Genomic DNA, 18,523 nt, shown 5'->3' on the forward strand with positions numbered 1-18,523 from the left:
CCCCTCACCTGAACAGTCTCTTCCTCCACCCCTGAGACTTCCTGCGTGCCTCCCTCTGTCTCAGACTTCTCTGAGCCTTCTTCCTCCCCCCACCTTGGTTCCTGCCTTGCAGGCAGCGCCAAACCCCATAAAACACTGGCCCCCTCTCCTGGGTCATTCCCCAGGCCCCCTGCCTCTGCTGCACACTCTTCAGATCCTTCCCAGTCCCTGACAATCACACTCGCTAGACCGGAGCAGAAGATCTTCCATTTGCCCTGCCCCTGGGCTACAGAAGCAATATTCAGCTGCCGAGTGCAAGGGCACTCACTGCTTTGGAATGGGCTGACCTCCAGCCAGTTATGGTACAGGGAGTTCCTTCTCAAAAGCTGACATACTTCTGGGATGGTTCCAGATCTCTCTCTCTCTCTCTCTCTCAAGCATGTGCATAATTTCTGCCAGGAGAAGCAGCTCTAAGCAGGGAAGCAGCCAAATAGCTTAATCCATGAGCCAGTTAAGACGGAGCATTTAGAGTTGAATTTATATAATCCAAGGGGTCTTCACATTACCTAAATGCCACAAAAAGGTAAAGGGACCCCTGACCATCCGGTCCAGTCGTGTCCGACTCTGGGGTTGTGGCGCTCATCTCGCTCTATAGGCCGAGGGAGCGGGCGTTTGTCCGCAGACAGCTTCCGCATCATGTGGCCAGCAGGACAAATCCGCTTCTGGCGAACCAGAGCAGCGCACGGAAACGGCGTTTACCTTCCCGCTGGAGCGGCCCCTATTTATCTACTTGCACTTTGACGTGCTTTTGAACTGCTAGGTGGGCAAGAGCTGGGGCCGAGCAACGGGAGATCACCTCATGGCAGGGATTCAAACCGCCAACCTTCTGATCAGCAAGCCCTAGACTCTGTGGTTTAACCCACAGCGCCACCTGGGTCCCTATACCTGGGTCCTCTAAATGCCATAGAGGCTGGCTAATTTAGGGATCAGAGTTTGGCCCTAACAGATGGGTTTTATTGTTTATTTATTGTTTATCCTTGTAGACACCTCATAAGCAACCATAGCTGCTGCTAATGATTAACAAGGGTGTGCAGATGCAAAGGCCGAGTCCTGCTTAGATGGTCCACTCCTAGGGCCACCATATTTGTAGTCCTGGAGGCCTCTCTTCTAGAGCTCTGGGCTTTGCTCTTCAAACAGAAGCCGTATGCTCTCCTGAAACCTCTGGTCTGCCCTCAGTTTAAGCCTCCTACTCCCAGAGCCGCTTGGTCACCCAGGGTGGCAAACCTGGGGGTCCGCTGGCAGCATGCGCCACAATGCGGCATCCATGCGCAGCATGGCTGCGCACAGCGCATGCACCACTTTGTACATTGCACAGTGCATGCGTGCCACTCCGCTCCATAGCAGCACCGGTGGGCGGGCCCCAAACAAGCCGCGGAGTGAGGCAGCCTCACCCCGCAGTCTGCTCGTAAACCTGCTCAGTGGCCTGCGAGCAAGCTGCGGAGCGAGGCCGCTCCACACTGCAGCCCATCCAGGGCCCGCCCGCCGACGCCACTATGGAGTGGCGCGGCACACATGTGCAGCGTGTGGCGCATGCGCCATGCATCGTATGCAGCGACACATGCACCTTGCGTACGACATGCGGCGTGTACACGTCGCACTTGACGCACGCGTGCCGTGCCACCCCATAGCAGCACCGGCAGGCAGGCCCCGGGCGGGCCGCAGGGCAGAGCGACCTCACTCCGCAGATTGCTCACAGGCGGCCGAGCAGGTTTGCAAGCAGGCTGCGGGCAAGGCTGCCTCGCTCCGCGGCTTGCTCGGGGCCCGCTGGTGGGGCTCGGCTTGGGTGGGGTGGGGCAGGGCAGGGCGGGGTGGGGCGGGGCGCATGCCGAGTGTCACCCCTCTCCCCTGGAACCCGGGGCGCCCCGCCCCCATCGCCCCCACCTCGCTATGCCACTGCCTACTCCCTTCTATTAATTACTTCAATTTGTATACTGCCCTTCACCCGAATATCACAGGGCTGTTCACAACGTAAAAATAGAAAATGAGAACATAAAATACATAGAAGACCATAGAATGTTAATCAGCCCAAGTCCTGGTTATAGAGATACACTTTCATGTGGCACCTAATGATATGTAAAGAAGGCACCAGGCGAGCCTCCCTGGGGAGAGCTTTCCACAAATGGGGAGCCATGCAGAAAAGGCCTGTTCTCGTGTTGCCACCCCCTGGACCTCTCGTGGAAGAGGCACACGACAAAGGGCCTCAGGTGATGATTGCAGGGTCCAGGTCGGTTTGGTTAGTAACCTGGTTTTTAAGGTAATTGAAAATATTATAGGGTTGTGTGTCGTCTTCTTTTAAATAATTAAATAAAGGCGAAGACTTAAGTATGGAGTGCAATACTATGCCTGTTTACTCAGAAGTAAATCCCACTGAATTCAATGGGACTTGAGGTATGATACCACTGTGGTACCTCACTGGCTGCTAATCTTTCTTTCATATGTACTGCAGGACTTATTCCCAGGGGTGTGTAGGATTGATGATTAAGGGGCAGGGTAAGTGGGAATTCATAACTGGTCTCCTCAGAGTAGACCACTGAAATTAACAGGCAGCAGGACTAGCCTAGGTTCATATGGGGAGAAGCATTCCTCAAGGCATTGCGGTCCTGAGCTTTTTAAGGCTTCGTAGGCCAAAAACCAGCACTTTGAATTACATTTCATGCAACCCCTGATTTGTTTCTGGAGACCGACCCACTCAGCACAGTTTTACTCTCAAACTAGCCTCATTGAACCCAGAGTTTTTTTGCTTCCTGGAAGCACAGGGGAAAGCCCTGCAAAGTCTTCTGATGTATCGTTAAATAGAAAACTAGATAAAAGTTCTAAATGGGGTGGGTGGGTGGGTGTTCCAACTTTTATATTTTATAAATATCATTTTTACTTGGGTGTCATTAGGAGACAGCAGTTGAGGGGGGCGACTTTGTGTGGCTCTGAAAACTTGCTATATTGTCTAAGGCCCGATGTACATTCCTTTGGGATATAAATATCTATTTGATTAGCTAGCAGGTCTTGTCAGCTACAGTATCTTATCCCCTGGGGCATTTGAGCAATGACGTGGTCCCAGGACTTCTGTAAAAGGCTTGGGGGGGTCTTAACCAAAGCCTATATAAGACAAGGTCTCTGCCCAAGCAAATACCCTAAGAGAAGAGCTCTCCTTAGATCTTAGATCTCTCTGCCCCCTTTTCTTCTCTCAGCTTTAGGAAACATCCACAAGGTGAGTTTAGCCTTTCAGCCTAGAGGTTCCTGTCCCCCCATTTTTTAAAAATTATTTTTGCAGCCATTGGCAACAACCAAGCCATTAAAAAAATAGCCACCTGCATGGAAACTTATCAAGATTCTCAGACCAAACAAGATGTCAAGCAATGAGAGGTTTATTCTCATTACCACAATATTTTTTTTTTATTGTTTTTGGCGTTTGTGCAAACTGGGTGTGGGTGTGTGTGACAATGATCAGAGAAGAGCAAATTAATCTCCTTCGTGGGGGGGGGGACACACAACCTGGGTGGACAACAGGATTTTGTTTTTTAAAAAAATTATTATTATTTTGAGGAAGGAACTCTGCTCGCCGGTTTTGAATGGCAGCTCCCTTGCCTTGGATTGTAATCATTGCTTTTGCTGCTACTGCCGCTATTTCCTAGCGATACGAGGAGAGCTCATGCCGCTACCCCATCTGGTGGCTGCAGAACAGCCAAGATCAACTTGAGCTCTGGCAGCTACAGCCGACTGCCTCTTGAGACCACCTGCACCTTGTAACCTCTGCTTGAAAATGCTATTCGGATCTCTCTCTCTGAAACCCTGGATAGCTGCTGCTGCCAGTCAGAGTAGACAATGCTGAGCTAGAAGGGCCCATGGTCTGACTCAGTATAAGGCAGCCTCCTATGTCCCTACTAGCTCATAACTTTCCTTTCTGTCTTTAACCTCAGCTAACTACCGGTATTTCTCCCTCCTCCTCCTCCTATAGTTTTGATATGGCTTTTGCCGGTATCCTGTCTGATGCGGACATTGAAGCTGCCCTGAAAAGCTGCCAAGGTAATTTCTATCTTTAAAAAGTATTTGGTTTCCCTACCCTCATGCAAACAATATATTTTAAAGGAATCTGTAACTTTCTCCCTGCTCTTCCATTCTCCATTCCTGGAAACAAGACACTTTTTTTTCCTTCTAAAATACGCTTTCCTAAAAATGCAAAGCAAAACAAAGAAACAATCCTTCCCAAAAAGGTTTTGTTTTTATCTCCTTCAAAGCAGACAAAATAACTTAACCAGTTATTGAAACACAGCCAAGCCGCAACGTTTTGTAAGTTAGGAATTCTGCGTGTCTATGAACTGAACGTATTCTATCCAAAATCATTTCGGCAGTGAGCTTGTCACGACCAATAACTGCGAGTTGTCTGCACCTCAAAAAGAAGGCCGACTTAAGATGGATAGAGATGTAGAATACTTTAAACAACAACGAAGAAAACCCGTTTCTAAAAGTGTACATCTGGCTTTTCAGTTAGATACTTGTACTACAGGAGATGGCAGGTCACACAGGCAAAGATGCTAATACAAAACTTGGTTAGCCCTGGGTGAAGATAATTTTTTTTTAAAAATATGGGGCTGTATCCAATGTGATTAAAATCTGTTAAATCAAATCCATGGCCCACCTTCCTTGTGTATATTAACTACCACAAATAGGAGGTGTGTCCTCTGCTTCCACCAACAATCATTTTATATGTAATTGGTTAAAATTTGTGCTAACCCTGAATGACAACTGTGATAACACTATTTGTAATAATTGCAGATACACAAAAAATGGTTGTGCTTAGTGGGCAATATAATAATAATAATAATAATAATAATAATAATAATAATAATAATAATAAGTGCAAAGAACAATACAACCAGTGGATGTATTACAGTATAGCCACCTTCTTTGCTGCTATTGTCTGGAATCTTAACAGGAAAAAACCACCCTGATTTCAAAGGCCCAGTGTGTTATTTGTGGACATCGCTGTGGGAGAATGGTGGCTGCCTCCCAAAAATGATTCGGAAGTTTTGCAGAAAAATCAGCAAAGCAGCCTTCTTTTTCTAGTGGCGGCTGTTGGGTGAGCAAAAGGAAATTCCAGAGCTGGGAGCACATGGCCTCTTGAAACTCCCTACCTTGTTTGCCTGCAGAGAAATTACAGGAACAATTTCACCAAAATTCTCGGGGTTGGAGGGAAGAGAAATTCTCAAACAATTTCTAGCAGCTGGAGTAGCACAGGTTCCTTTCCCCTCCCGTAAGGGATTTCCCCCACCCCATTAAACAGCAACCACAACTGTGCTAGTAGCTTGTCTTCCTCCTCCTCCTCCTCCTCCTAAAAATTGCCTGGACATGGTGTCATTTCAGGCCAATGCCAAAGGCTACTACTGCAGACAACAGAGTTTATGATCTTCTTGTATGTACCTGATATGTATATCTGTTTGGAAACCACAGCAAAGTGTGTGTGTGCATGACCAACATGCTGAGTTGGGGTGGAAGGATCTGTCAGTTTCAGTTCTCTCTGTTTCTCATTTATCCAGTCTTAAATTTAGTTCTCCGCATTTTGCAGCAAGTCGAAAATATTTTTTAAAAAATCATTAAAATTTATCAGCATTTTAATGCAAATTTCTCTGACCGAACACATTTTTATACGTAGCTTTGACTCATGAACACATTTTTGCAAGCAGTTTTCCCTAATACGATGCATTTTTATATGTTATTTCCACTGATGTCTTCGTTTTTATGCACACTTCCTTCTGATTTATGCAAAAAAAAATTGCAAACACTGGTTGGATAACTGCATTGCAAAATTCGAATAAGTGTGAATTTCGAAGGATAGCTGCATTTCAGTTCACATATCGTGTGGATTCGATAAATTGGGCTTTGAATGCCCATAGAATCAGGTTTCACCTTCAGCCCTAGTGTCAAGCCTCTCGGAGAGAATATTCCCTAAGCTATAATTGAACTCTGCAATCTTAGCATGATTTGGAGCCAGAGTCGTCAAACTTTTCAGACCCTGGGCCAATAGTGCAGTTAGGTAATTTTAGACTCCGGGTTTAGTGACCTTATGGGGAGGGAGGGCACTTGTGTAGTGACAGCGTGTGCTATTTCACCAGCCCTGCTGTGTTTGGGGCTTTTCTGGCTCATTTTGCATAGTGGGACCCCAGACTTCTGCCCCCAAAGTCTTGGCCTGATAGCACCTCTACCTGGTGGGACTCACCTTATCTCCAACTTGGAACATGGCATTCACTTATATTTGTTTTGATCTTCTTTAAATATATTTATATTTATATTTATGCATGCAAACAGAACATTTTGCAACCGCCTCCATTGGCGGGCACGATCTGCTTGTTGGTCCCAAACCATTAGCTGAAGATGATGATTGGCATTTCCTGATTCCTAAAGGAAGTTCTGTCATTTTCCTTTTTTATACCTATCCAGCCTGGTTTCGAAAACAAGACCAAGTTTTGGGTCTCATGACTCCTTTTAGACTGATAATTGCAGCTGCTGAAACCCAACGAGCACAGCCGAAACTATGTGAATTTCACGTTGCAAATTGCTTTGCATTTTTGTATCATTGCATACCCAGCTTAAAATGCAACTCTTTATTTACTGTGCCTTTTTGAGAGGCATGGTCATTTGATCTGTCCTGAACCCTTTATTGAGTCCTATAATTGATTTGAGCAGGATTGATACCCCAAATGCAAACTTCCCTGAAAACATGGTAGGATGGAAAAGTTAAAGATGACATTTTTTTGGGAGACAAGTCGTCCTCATTCATGTACGATGGTCAGGGGGAAAAAATCTATTTCCTTTAACTTCCCCCCTCCTTTTTCTTCCAATATTTCACCATCTCTTTTCATTTCTCTGCTTCAAAAGCTCCCGATTCCTTCGCTTACAAAAGCTTCTTTGAGAAAACGGGTCTAAGCAAAAAATCTAAGGAAGAACTGGGGAAAGTATTTGGAGTGCTTGACCAGGACAAGAGTGGATACATTGAGAAAGAAGAACTGCAGTGAGTAGAAGGGGAAGAAATGTCTTTCCCAGAGACAATTTTCAGTTTTACAATCGGTAGTTAACCTGCATGCCATTGGGTCAGATCCAAATATGCCCACTTGTGCAGAGGGCATCTTATGTTCATGATGAAAGATGCGCTCCCCACTTATGGACAAACTATTTCATACCTGACACTAGATCCAAAATGAAACTAGATCCAAAGTAGTTGATTTGCTTGTTCAACAACTTCTGCAACCTTTTGCACAATCAGAAGCAGAAGAAGAGTTATAGAGCTTACCAGTAATAGCATGGCACAAATTCTTAAGCACATACAGAACAGCACTGGTGACTAGGCAAATGTGAATGTAAAGGACCCCTGGACAGTTAAGTCCAGTCAAAGGCGACGATGGGGTTGCGGTGCTCATCTCTCTTTCAGGCCGAGGGAGCCAGGGTTTGTCCGCAGGCAGCTTTCCGGGTCAGGGACACTGTGATGAGTGTCAGAGGACACAGGACACAGTTTACTTTCCTGCCACAGCAGTACCTATTTATCTACTCACACTGGTATGCTTTCGAACTGCTAGGTTGGCAGGAGCTAGCACAGAGCAATGGGAGCTCACCCTGCCACAGAGATCCAAACCGCCAACCATCCGATCGGCAAGTCCAAGAGGCTCAGTGGTTTAGACCACAGTGCCACCTGTTTCACAGTGGTTTTTTCATAGGGTGGTCGTCACGTGGCTTAAAGAACAGTCCTCTGGTTGAAAAGCTGTCTGGTTTAAAGACAATGAACCCTCCGAAGGGAGAGCAGGAGGGGACTTGAAGTTGTCCATCAACAGTTAGCAGCATCTAGAGAGCAGACAGAGCAGACAAACACCTGCTCCTGATGTGTCTTCCCCACTAGGGTGAGATCTACTGCATTTTTATTCCAATTATCCTAAAGCTACACCTATACATATAAAGAAGCAAATGCAAATTTTATGCAGATCAGTAGTGCCCTCTTTTCTGGCAATGCCATTTCCTCCCTCTCCCCTTTTGGCCACTGTTATCTTTCAGAGCTTTCCGAATATAAGACCCCAGGCTGAACTTAAGTCCCCAGTGGCACCTTTCCCGCATGCCATACGAATTACGGACCCATATTCGGGGCTCAGAGGTTAAGAAACGTAGCAGAACAAAGAGGCCGACCCAACAGTAGCTGTTTTTGCATTCCTTGGTCTCAGCTTCACCTACCTCTCCCATCAAATTGAAGCGCAAGGGCTGTGGAGAGTGCAGGGGAATGGAAATGCAGCACTTTGAAGCACAGCAAGAGTGTGGAATTTGTTTTGCATTTCACCCAGATTGGCAGCCCCAGTGGCAGAATGCAGAAGAGATCTCAATGGCCTAGGAAAGCTTGAATAATAGGAATGTTTTGGTTGGCGGGACGAGTGGGAGGGGAGTGACTTTTTGGCATGTGAAAGAATTTTGGGGGGCAAGCAGTAACTTATATGAAGTGGGTATCGGAGGTGTGGGGATACCAGGTGTTAACAAATTATTATGACTATTACAAATATATTTCTTCCTGCCCTATGGTTTTTCTTAACAAGAGGGGAGGCTTTGCATAGGCTTTTTTTTCCAGCAGAAAGGAATGCTTCATGGCTAATGCCGATAAAACCACACTGTAGCATCACTGTAGCTTGCTAACCTATCACTCATCAGTCAATTCTTCTTTGACAGAAACTTCATGCAGAATTTCAAACCAGGTGCCAGAGTGTTGACTGACAAGGAGACCACGGCTTTCTTGGCGGCAGGTGATACTGATGGAGATGGCAAAATTGGAGTGGAAGGTGAGGATAAATTAGCGGAATGCTTACCTATTAATTCACCTGGATCTGATATGTATGCCTTGCATGTCCTGTTATCCTTAATATAAGGCAGCCCTGTTTTTAATGTTTAACAGACTATTGTATTTTAATATTTTGTTGGAAGCTGCCCAGAGTGGCTGGGGAAACCCAGCCAGATGGGCGGGGTACAACGAATATATTATTATTATTATTATTATTATTATTATTATTATTATTATTATTTCGTCAAATTGGTGGCGATAGGGAGTTTATGACAATGAACAAACTAAAAGTAATCAGGGTTTCTGGAATTTTCTTCCAAGACAAACTAAAATCCAAAAACAGAAAGTTCAGGTTCTATGATTCTATCTTTCAAATTGCCCAGAAATTGATTCTTGTTCCTTGTAAATATGATGTACTTCTTTGGTAAAATGGCAAAGGAGAGGGGCAGGGGTCTCTAGCCTTCCAGTGTGGTTAGTGAGTTAGTGTAGTGGTTAAGAGCAGTGGACTCGTAATCTGGTGAACCGGGTTCGATTCCCTGCTCCTCCACATGCAGCTGCTGGGTGACCTTGGGCTAGTCACACTTCTCTGAAGTCTCTCAGCCCCACTCACCTCACAGAGTGTTTGTTGTGGGGGAGAAAGGGGAAGGAGAATGTTAACCGCTTTGAGACTCCTTCGGGTAGTGATAAAGCGGGATATCAAATCCAAACTCTTCTTCTTCTTCTTCTTCTTCTTCTTCTTCTTCTTCTTCTTCTTCTTCTTCTTCTTCTTCTTCTTCCTTTTTCTTCCTTCTCCTTCTTCTTCTTCTTCTTCTTTCCCTTGAAGAGGGGAGCTCAAATTGAAGAAAATAGGAGTTTCCTCCCCAGTGTAAATGGCATGTGGGGAGGGGTCCAGCCCAGGAATACAGATTGGTAGCACAGTGGGGAGAAAGGGTTTAGTGGCCCACACTGGCAAATTGTGTTAAAACATACACACAAACCTGGCAGTTAATGGTAGAGAGGTGTATTTATAGCACCATACATTTAAAGCACACACCCCTCCCCTCCCCCCTACAGGAAACTGTAGTTTGCTAAGGGTGTGGGGAATTGTAGCTCCCTGGGGTGTAAACTACAGTTCCCAGGATTCTTTGAGGGGCATTAAAAATGTATGGTGTGTATGCAACCATTGAATTGAGTCTCTGGCAGAACTGTGTGACATCTTTAGAGAGAATCAATATGGATTCTGAAAAAGAAAAGAAAAAAAGCTGTCTTGTTTTCTCAACAGCAAAATAATTAAATCTGGGTTTTGCTTTTGCTTTTCTAGAGTTCCAAGCACTGGTTACAAGCAAGTGATCAAGTGGAAGACCAAGCTATTGTATTGTAAAACACTATTTCTTATTGCAAATCTACTATTTATTTATACATTTTATACAGTTAAATGGCATTGACAGTTGCCAATATATTGTTTCTTATTGTTAGAGGACTTTGTTAACTCCCAGTGCGCTGTTTGATCTTTCTTATTGTCCGGTGTCACAAATTCGTAGTTAAAAGGAGGTCTGCATCAAACAGAGACAAAGTTGGAATCTAAGGAGAAGAACTTCAAACTTCTATGTTTCACTTGCAGTAGGCGCTAGTAGGAACACTCAATAAATGTGAGATTTTTTAAAAGAGATCTCTGGATCAAAAGTTAACCAACATCAATCTTCCTTCCAATCAAGGTATATGAAATGACAACGGGAGAATCATGTTGATTTTTGTTTATGTTTAAACAAAAACGTTTAAAGAGAATGTTTAAACTGGTCCTTGCCTTAACACAACCAGCTTCATTAAATGCCTTGCTGTAGTTAACTCTGGTGGAATTGTTCATTTGTACATATAAAGAGACTTCTTCATTCACAAATTAGGGGGTTGTTCTTTACTTGTTTAACCTATGTTGTTAAGTTTCCCTCCTTTCTTTTGTACATTGCGGATGTAAAAAAAAACAAAAAAAAACAGCAACACAACATGTTAGTTTTGTTATGCTTTGGAAACATTCGTTTTTTGATGATCGCGTGGATATGGGAAGATGGAAGGCTGAGTGGGGAAGGGAACCAGAATGGAACTGGCAAGCCCAGCATGGAAATAGCACTCAATAACACACACCACCAAACATATAGTGCAATTTCCTGGACCCAGAGACAAGACCTCCTTCTGCCATGGAGTCACAGAGCAATATAAAGAAGGCAGGAATTACTGTATTCGCTCCATAAGACGCACCCTTTCCTCCTAAAAAGTAAGGGGAAATGTCTGTGCGTCTTATGGAGCGAATGCATGATCCCTGGAGCCGAATTGCCTAGGGGCCAAAAGCAGATCGTGCTCTCTTTTTTACAAAGAGAGAAGGGGGTGTTGAAAGGAAGCCGCTGAACAGCTGTTCAGCAACTGATCGGGGAGAGAGATAAGGCTCCCTTTCCAGCCCCGCCCCCTTGCCCAGGCCTCCATTGTTGAATGCAGAGGGAGGCTGTTTGTTTCCCCAGCGACATGTGACTGGCTGATTAGATTATCTGTCTGGAAACTGTAGAAATGGCTGTAGGACTAGAAGCTGCAGAACTGTGAGTTGGACCCCATAAAAAGGGGGCTTTTCCCTTTGCAAAAAAAGCTGCACCACTTTCAACTGATCCTCAAAAAAAGCAGGGCTTTTCCCTTTGCAAAAAAAGCTGCACCACTTTCAGCTGATCCTCAAAAAAGCAGGGCTTTCCCCCTTTCCTCCTCCAAAAACTAGGTGCGTCTTATGTTTAGGTGCGTAAAAATACATTAAGTGCTGATAAAAGCCAAAGGCAGAAGACTCGTTGATCTTTCTGGATGGTGGCAGAGAAGGAACTAGGTCTGAATAACACATTTCTTCTCTTTGGTAAAGGAGCCTCCGGGGTTGGAGACATATAATAATGGTTGCAAACTGGATATTTAGACCTCCCACAGCATGGTCAGCTATGGAAGTGCTAGGACAAATTTGAGGGTCAGTTCTGCCTGCTTGGATTATGTCCTCAAAGCTGCTCTGACCTGACAAGCAACCCCAGCAATTTTGATATAGAGAAATAGGGGTGGTTGGCTTTTGCTGCTCAATTCCCCCAAGGGACGGATTCCCTCAAACCCATGATCGGTCAAAGATGAATGGATGGAGGCACGGTGCTGTGAAAGCAAGGCAGATCTTTATTTTCCTGTTGCAAAAGAGTTCACTCCCCTCCTTGCAAGGAGGCAAGAGAGACCCAAAACTAAGAAGAAACATCTTTTTTTAAGGGTTCGCATTTCGGCGTGGAGAAGAAGGACATGCCCTCTACTGTCAGTAATTACATCACACATAAGGTGGGGTTAATGTGGCTCAAGCTGGCCAAGGTGTGATATTCCTGAGGATTTAGCAAGTGTTACATAGTTCCAGACACAGTTTGCACAAAACATTAGCATTTGATAAGACAATTAGGATGCCGGTCAGACATCCCTCAATGCAGAGCATCTGGGCAAACAATGATAATCAGTACAGGGGAGGTTCATAGATATAGGAGAGGAATCTGTTCAGGAACTTCCCCTGACTGCTATCTGCCTACCTGTTCTCAGGCAAGGGGGATTAAGGAGGCAGAGGAAATATTGAGATTCTTTAGGAGAGTCAAGATGGCTTTTGGATTGCTTTCCTGTACTATTTTAGAAATGTGGTTTATATACTTAGGTACATAAACCTAAGTGGGTTACAGACGCTTCAGGTTACAGACTCCGCTAACTCAGAAATAGTACCTCGGGTTAAGAACTTTGCTTCAGGATGCGAACAGAAATCATGTGGTGGCGGCGCGGTGGCAGCAGGAGGTCCCATTAGCTAAAGTGGTACCTCAGATTAAGAACAGTTTCAGGTTAAGAACGGACCTCCAGAACGAATTAAGTTCTTAACCCGAGGTACCACTGTATGTGTGTTTACCTTGTGCAATTATCAACATTTATGGTATATTTGAGACCTTAGAATTCCTATAACACTTTGAAGTGGCAATATTCTTAAGGATGCCAGAGAAGCCAACCAAGGAACACCCAAGGAATGGAATTTATATTGAAACAGGCCATAGGTCTACCAGGGTCAATATAGTCTGTACAATCATACCTTGGGTTACAGCCGCTTCGAGTTGTGTGATTTCGGGTTGCGCACCGTGCCGAACCCGGAAATACCGGAATGGGTTACTTCTGGGTTCAGCGTTTCACGCATGCGCAGAAGCACTAAATCGTGACCCGTGCATGCGCAGAAGAGCCGAATCGCGACCCACGTGTGCACAGAAGTGGTGCTGCGGGTTGCGAGCGCTGCGGGTTGCGAATGTGCCTCTTGCACGGATCACATTCACAACCTGAGCGTCCACAGTATCAGGGTTGGGGGATTTCCAGTTCCCGCTCCAAATGCAGCCTACCAGTCCTCTCATTCCGGCCTGCTGGATTCCCCCCAGGCCATTCCCATAGCTATTGGGCTCTCTGTGTATGTGCGTGTAACTGTGTGTTTGTATACTTTGGCCCTCCAACCAATGCTATGTGGCACCCAACCACCTCCCCTCAAAGCAAAAAAAGGCCCTGGCTGTGTTTGTGCATGTGGGGAGGAGGGAAGTTCTTCATCCCTTGTCCACAATGACTGCTGTCTGTTCTGTGTTTCAAGCAGAAGCCTTTCCCAGGCTGGAGAATCGAACCCGGGATCTTCCCATACTCTACAATTGAGCCGCAGCCCTTGTGTACTCCAGTGTACGCAGGTGATGCATATGGCTCAGCTGCACACGACCATAGGGGTTTTGGCTTTGGCACCTTTGCAGTTTGGGATGCAACGAGATCAGCGAATTGCGAGGAGGACGAGAGAATTGAGTGACGTTAAGACTGATGGACAGGGAGCACGCCTGTGTTTAAGTTCATTTAAAAGCAACAAAAATCAAGATAGGCTTAATTTCATTATGTGTAGTAGTAGCTCGGGATGCGGGTGGCGCTGTGGGTTAAACCACAGAGCCTAGGGCTTGCCCATCAGAAGGTCGGCGGTTCAAATCCCCACGACGGGGTGAGCTCCCATTGCTTGGTCCCTGCTCCTGCCAACCTAGCGGTTCGAAAGCATGTCAAAGTGCAAGTAGATAAATAGGTACTGCTCCGGCGGAAAAGTAAACGGCGTTTCCGTGCGCTGCTCTGGTTCGCCAGAAGCGGCTTAGTCATGTTGGCCACATGACCCAGAAGTTGTACGCCGGCTCCCTCGGCCAGTAATGCGAGATGAGCGCCGCAACCCCAGAGTCGTCCACGACTGGACCTAATGGTCAGGGGTCCCTTTACCTTTAGCAGTAGCTCAGTACAGAAACAAAAAATTGTACGGAGAAAGAATTACCTAGAAATAATTGACCACTTGATGGCACTCTTGCTTTGCTCACAACCAAATGTTTGTACCTGGTTCAGAATACCAGGATAAAACAGGATTATTTCCACAAGCCTGTCTTCATTGCATCACTCAGCTCTGGCAACTGCCCACAATAAAGAGAGCTCAACGCAAGGAATCCAGGATATTGCTCAATTACTCTGCCCTAGGAGGACAAGTTCTAAAAGGCCCAGGGAGATAAGTTGGCACATCCCAACCCTGAACTGATAGAGAAGGCCTCTCCTCCTCCCAGAGGGGAGGTGTTGTGAGCGGGAACCAGTTCCCACATCGGCAGGCGGGCATGTTGGCATCCTGCTTCAGCTGTCCTGGCTGCCACACCGTGCCCCCTGGCTCGGGGGGTGGGGTTTAGCTGCACTTAAGCGGCCGCAGGAGCCGCGGGAGCCCTGAGCCCTCATTGTGTGCCGGGACGGTACTGGAACAACTAATAAACTATTGACAACCGCTGTGCCGAAGAAGAACCACCAACCTGACCAGAGTTGCGATTGCCCCAAAATTACAATACCAGGAGGCAATGCAGGGGAGGCAACTGGAGGCAACTATAAAGAGATGGCAGGAGAGGGGTCCAATGACTGGGTAAGGTTAGCATCCCGCAAGAGTTTGAAGAGTTTGGATGAAGAGTTTGGATTTGATATCCCGCTTTATCACTACTCGAAGGAGTCTCAAAGCGGCTAACATTCTCCTTTCCCTTCCTCCCCCACAACAAACACTCTGTGAGGTGAGTGGGGCTGAGAGACTTCAGAGAAGTGTGACTAGCCCAAGGTCACCCAGCAGCTGCATGTGGAGGAGCGGAGACACGAACCCGGTTCCCCAGATTACGAGTCTACCGCTCTTAACCACTACACCACAATGGCTCAACAGAACTCCAAAACTCTTGAATTCTGAGCTTGCTATCTAATTTCCAGGCAAAGTGTCTCACGGCTTTACACTGAGGCTTCTCCGCTAGCTCAACAAATCTGAGGCACTTTTGACACTTACCATTACATTAGGGGCTATAAAAAATTGATGGTAAGACAGGCGCGGTGTCTGCTTCATTGATCGTTAACAGTAGATAAAAATGAAAAACAAACCTGCATCCAGGAAGTCCGTAGAAGCTTTTGTTTTTGTAACAGTCTTGCGGAGGAGTTAATGTTGAACAGTGCCTTTGCTTGTTTGGAACAGTGCCACTGTTATAGAGGACATAGGAACTAGGATATGATCTGGAAGCACAGGAACTTACTGAAGATAAAACAGCCTGGATCTTGTGTGTGTCAGGGTAGGAGACTGCCTGGGAACCCCACAGGTGCCATCTTGAGTTCCATGGGGGAAAGGTGGGATATAAATGAAATAGAATCATAGAAGTGTAGAGTGTAGAAGGGACCCCAAGCGTCACCTGGCAGGAATCACTGCTAAATAATAAAAGTACCGTAATGGCCCGAATATAAGCCACACCCGCAAATAAGCCGCACCTTTAAAATTCAAGGGAGGGGGGAGAAAAAAAGGACAATACCTGAATATAAGCCGCTCCCTTGAAATTGGGTTACAGGCTGAAAACTGCTGCGGTTGGTTCAATTATAACTCCGAGCCAATTTAAGCCTTTGATCTTGCAAGCCTGCAAAAGTTACCGTGCAATCCCTAAAATCCCAAACCGCTATTCAGTTGCTACAATTCTGCAGGCACTCACACCCGCGAATGGCAAATGTAGAAGAAAATCATATTTGCACAACAGTCTCAAACTCACAAATCGGGTTATTTGCACAACAGTCTCAAGCTCACAAATCGGCAAGGAAACATTTTTTGTTTGTTTGTTCCATTTTACCGTATGTCAGCAGTGATATCGTAAAAGCCCATTTTTGTAAGGTCGCGAACTTAAGCCACACTTTTACTTTTCCTGGTTGGAATTGGGGGGGGGAGTGCAGCTTATATTCGGGCCAATGTGGTAAATACAGAATTGGATTCCAAATTATTCTTGAATTTCATCCTCCAATCTAGATGCCCTTGGGACATGACAATTGGGGCACCACACGATGGGGACGGTCAATCCTTGCCTCTTTAGTTCTCTTTGGCATGTGGCTCCAGATAACGATGAGTGATGCCCATTGACGAACCTGCTCTTTGTGAATTTGTGTCCCGTTCTTTTGCAGCCAACTACCTTCCCTCCCATCACCACATCTTGTGGAAATGAGTTAAACATACATCCCATGAATAAATAACTCGTTTTGTTTGTCCTGAATCTATGAGCAATCTATTTGCGATGCAAGGGACTCATCAGGTCTGCGTTTGTTCAGCTCTGACAATGCTGTAGTGTCAGCTTCTTCTAGTCGCTGGGCTCCGAGTTGCTGCACTGATAATTATTTTAAGACAATGGCCACAAGCGCTGGAACCTTAGAAGAGGAGCCGGTAACAATATACGCAGCCGACACCCTCTCTTGCCCATAGCTTTTACCGATTCTCGAGATGCATTTTCTAATCATCCTTTAACCTTTAGGGCAGAGTTATTGTTAAAATAACAGAGAAAACCTGAATAATTCAGCAATCCAAAGATCGTCCTCCCTGATTATGCTGCTGACAGCAACCAGAAACATCTTGGGCAATTTCATGTAGCATCACGGTCACAAGATAATGTTACTGGGTCATTGACGACACTCAACAATCTGTTTAATGATCATCGTAGAGTATATCAAACGGTAGCGATGGCAGCAGAGAACTGAATTGCTTTGAAGCTGTAAGCCAATCACACAGTTAAGGACACAAACTGTTGGAATTTATATGCTATTTACAAAACTACTCTCTCTTTCTTTGATGTTTTCTCCTGCTGCATGAGCCCCGTTTCCAACCAATGAGAGTTTCTTGAGTCCCAGCTTCCCGAGGCTTTAGTTTCCTCTGAACGAACGAGAGAGCACTGGGAATTTATGGCGTCTATGATCACAAGGAAAGGCAGCAGATCCTTGACAAAAGCAAGGACACCTCAAGGATGCTCCAGTCAACTCACAGCTCCAACCTGCCTACTGCAAAACTGTTTCCCCGCCTTCCCCACATGCTCTATTCACTAGTATGTTGCTGAATGCAAGTAGCTTTTTACCTGTTCATAAATGAGCTGGGGTTAGGGACGGTGGAGAATTTTGGTTCGGTTCACATTTAAAGGCAAAGCTACCTGCTTTGCACTTTCCGAAACAATGCAAGAACAATGCAACACAGCAATACCTTGAAATTTGCACTTCTCTGAAATTTGCAATTCAGTTCTCCAGCCAAGTTCAGTTCTCTGCATTTTTATTTCAGTTTGCATTTTTTTTTTTTTGTTATAATGCAAAGGTCCTTGTGGAAATTTGTCAGCATTTCAATGCAAATTTCTCCTGATACAGACGTTTCTGCAAAAAAAGCAATTTTTGCTCATACAATGCATTTTTCTGTTCTTATCATTAATATTTGCATCCATGTGCATACTTGGCCATAGTATAGGCATTTTTGTACACAGCACTTGGCTGGAGACCAGTATTGCAATATTCACAGAACTGCGAAGTTCTATGGATGGCGAATTTCTGCCCCATCCCCGTCAAGCACGACTCTTCTTCTCCTCTTTAGCATTGCATCAACTGCCTTCTGTTTCTTTACCACCTAACTTTTCGAGCTCTTTGAGCAACAATGCTACTGAAAAGTAAACGGCTTGGGACAAAGAGATGTCATTTAGCATGAAAAAGAAAAACCTGGCATATCTCAAGTGCCTTTTGGTCCGGTGTATGTAATTAAGATGCCTCTTTTTTTTTATTTGCCCCCGGATGATTTCATTCATTCTAATTAAGGTGGACAGAAAGCAATGCTTCAGATAAGAGTGTCATTAATTAATAAATAAATACCAGTAACTGTAGATTACCACCTGTATCGCTATACAGAAGTATTGCCTTCGTTCTGAAATACAGTTCTTTTTAGCTTTTGTAACCAACCTTTCAGCTAGGATTAGTGTCACTTTGGTCCCTGGCGTCCGGTTTCAACCTTAAAGAACCTCTTTCTTAACAGTCACTGATTGGTAACATCTTCTTTTTCATGTTTTTAGCTGACCTTGTTGTCTCTTCGCTATGCAGTTCATTTATCTAAACATTTCCAAATAATTTTAACTGGAAAGCACTTTGCTAGCCATTCAGTTTTTATTTTTCTTTCTGGGGGTGGGGTGGGGTTCTTCTTTACATTTTTAGAAATCCGTTTATATGGGATATAGAAGTATATCGTTAAGTTGGGAGAAGCGGTGGGTTGCTCTGATCCCTGCAGATAGTTAAGATAGGTTCCTCCCTTTCTTAGTTCTTTTTCCAGTGCAACCTTTAGAACATGCTTTT

General features: G+C 45.2%; 1 protein-coding gene across 1 annotated transcript; it reads left to right on the forward strand.

Annotated features, from left to right (window-relative positions):
• The first annotated feature begins 3,128 nt into the window (after nucleotides 1-3,128).
• LOC117057013 (parvalbumin, thymic-like) lies at nucleotides 3,129-10,663 on the forward strand. The gene is made up of 5 exons (XM_033167730.1): nucleotides 3,129-3,244; nucleotides 3,992-4,059; nucleotides 6,910-7,042; nucleotides 8,731-8,840; nucleotides 10,140-10,663. The coding sequence occupies exons 2-5, from the start codon at nucleotides 3,999-4,001 to the stop codon at nucleotides 10,166-10,168; spliced, it is 333 nt and encodes a 110-aa protein (XP_033023621.1). The 5' UTR covers nucleotides 3,129-3,244; nucleotides 3,992-3,998; the 3' UTR covers nucleotides 10,169-10,663.
• Nucleotides 10,664-18,523: the final 7,860 nt, after the last annotated feature.

The sequence above is a fragment of the Lacerta agilis genome, chromosome 13, assembly GCF_009819535.1.
Source record: "Lacerta agilis isolate rLacAgi1 chromosome 13, rLacAgi1.pri, whole genome shotgun sequence".
In the NCBI taxonomy this organism is placed as follows: domain Eukaryota; kingdom Metazoa; phylum Chordata; class Lepidosauria; order Squamata; family Lacertidae; genus Lacerta; species Lacerta agilis.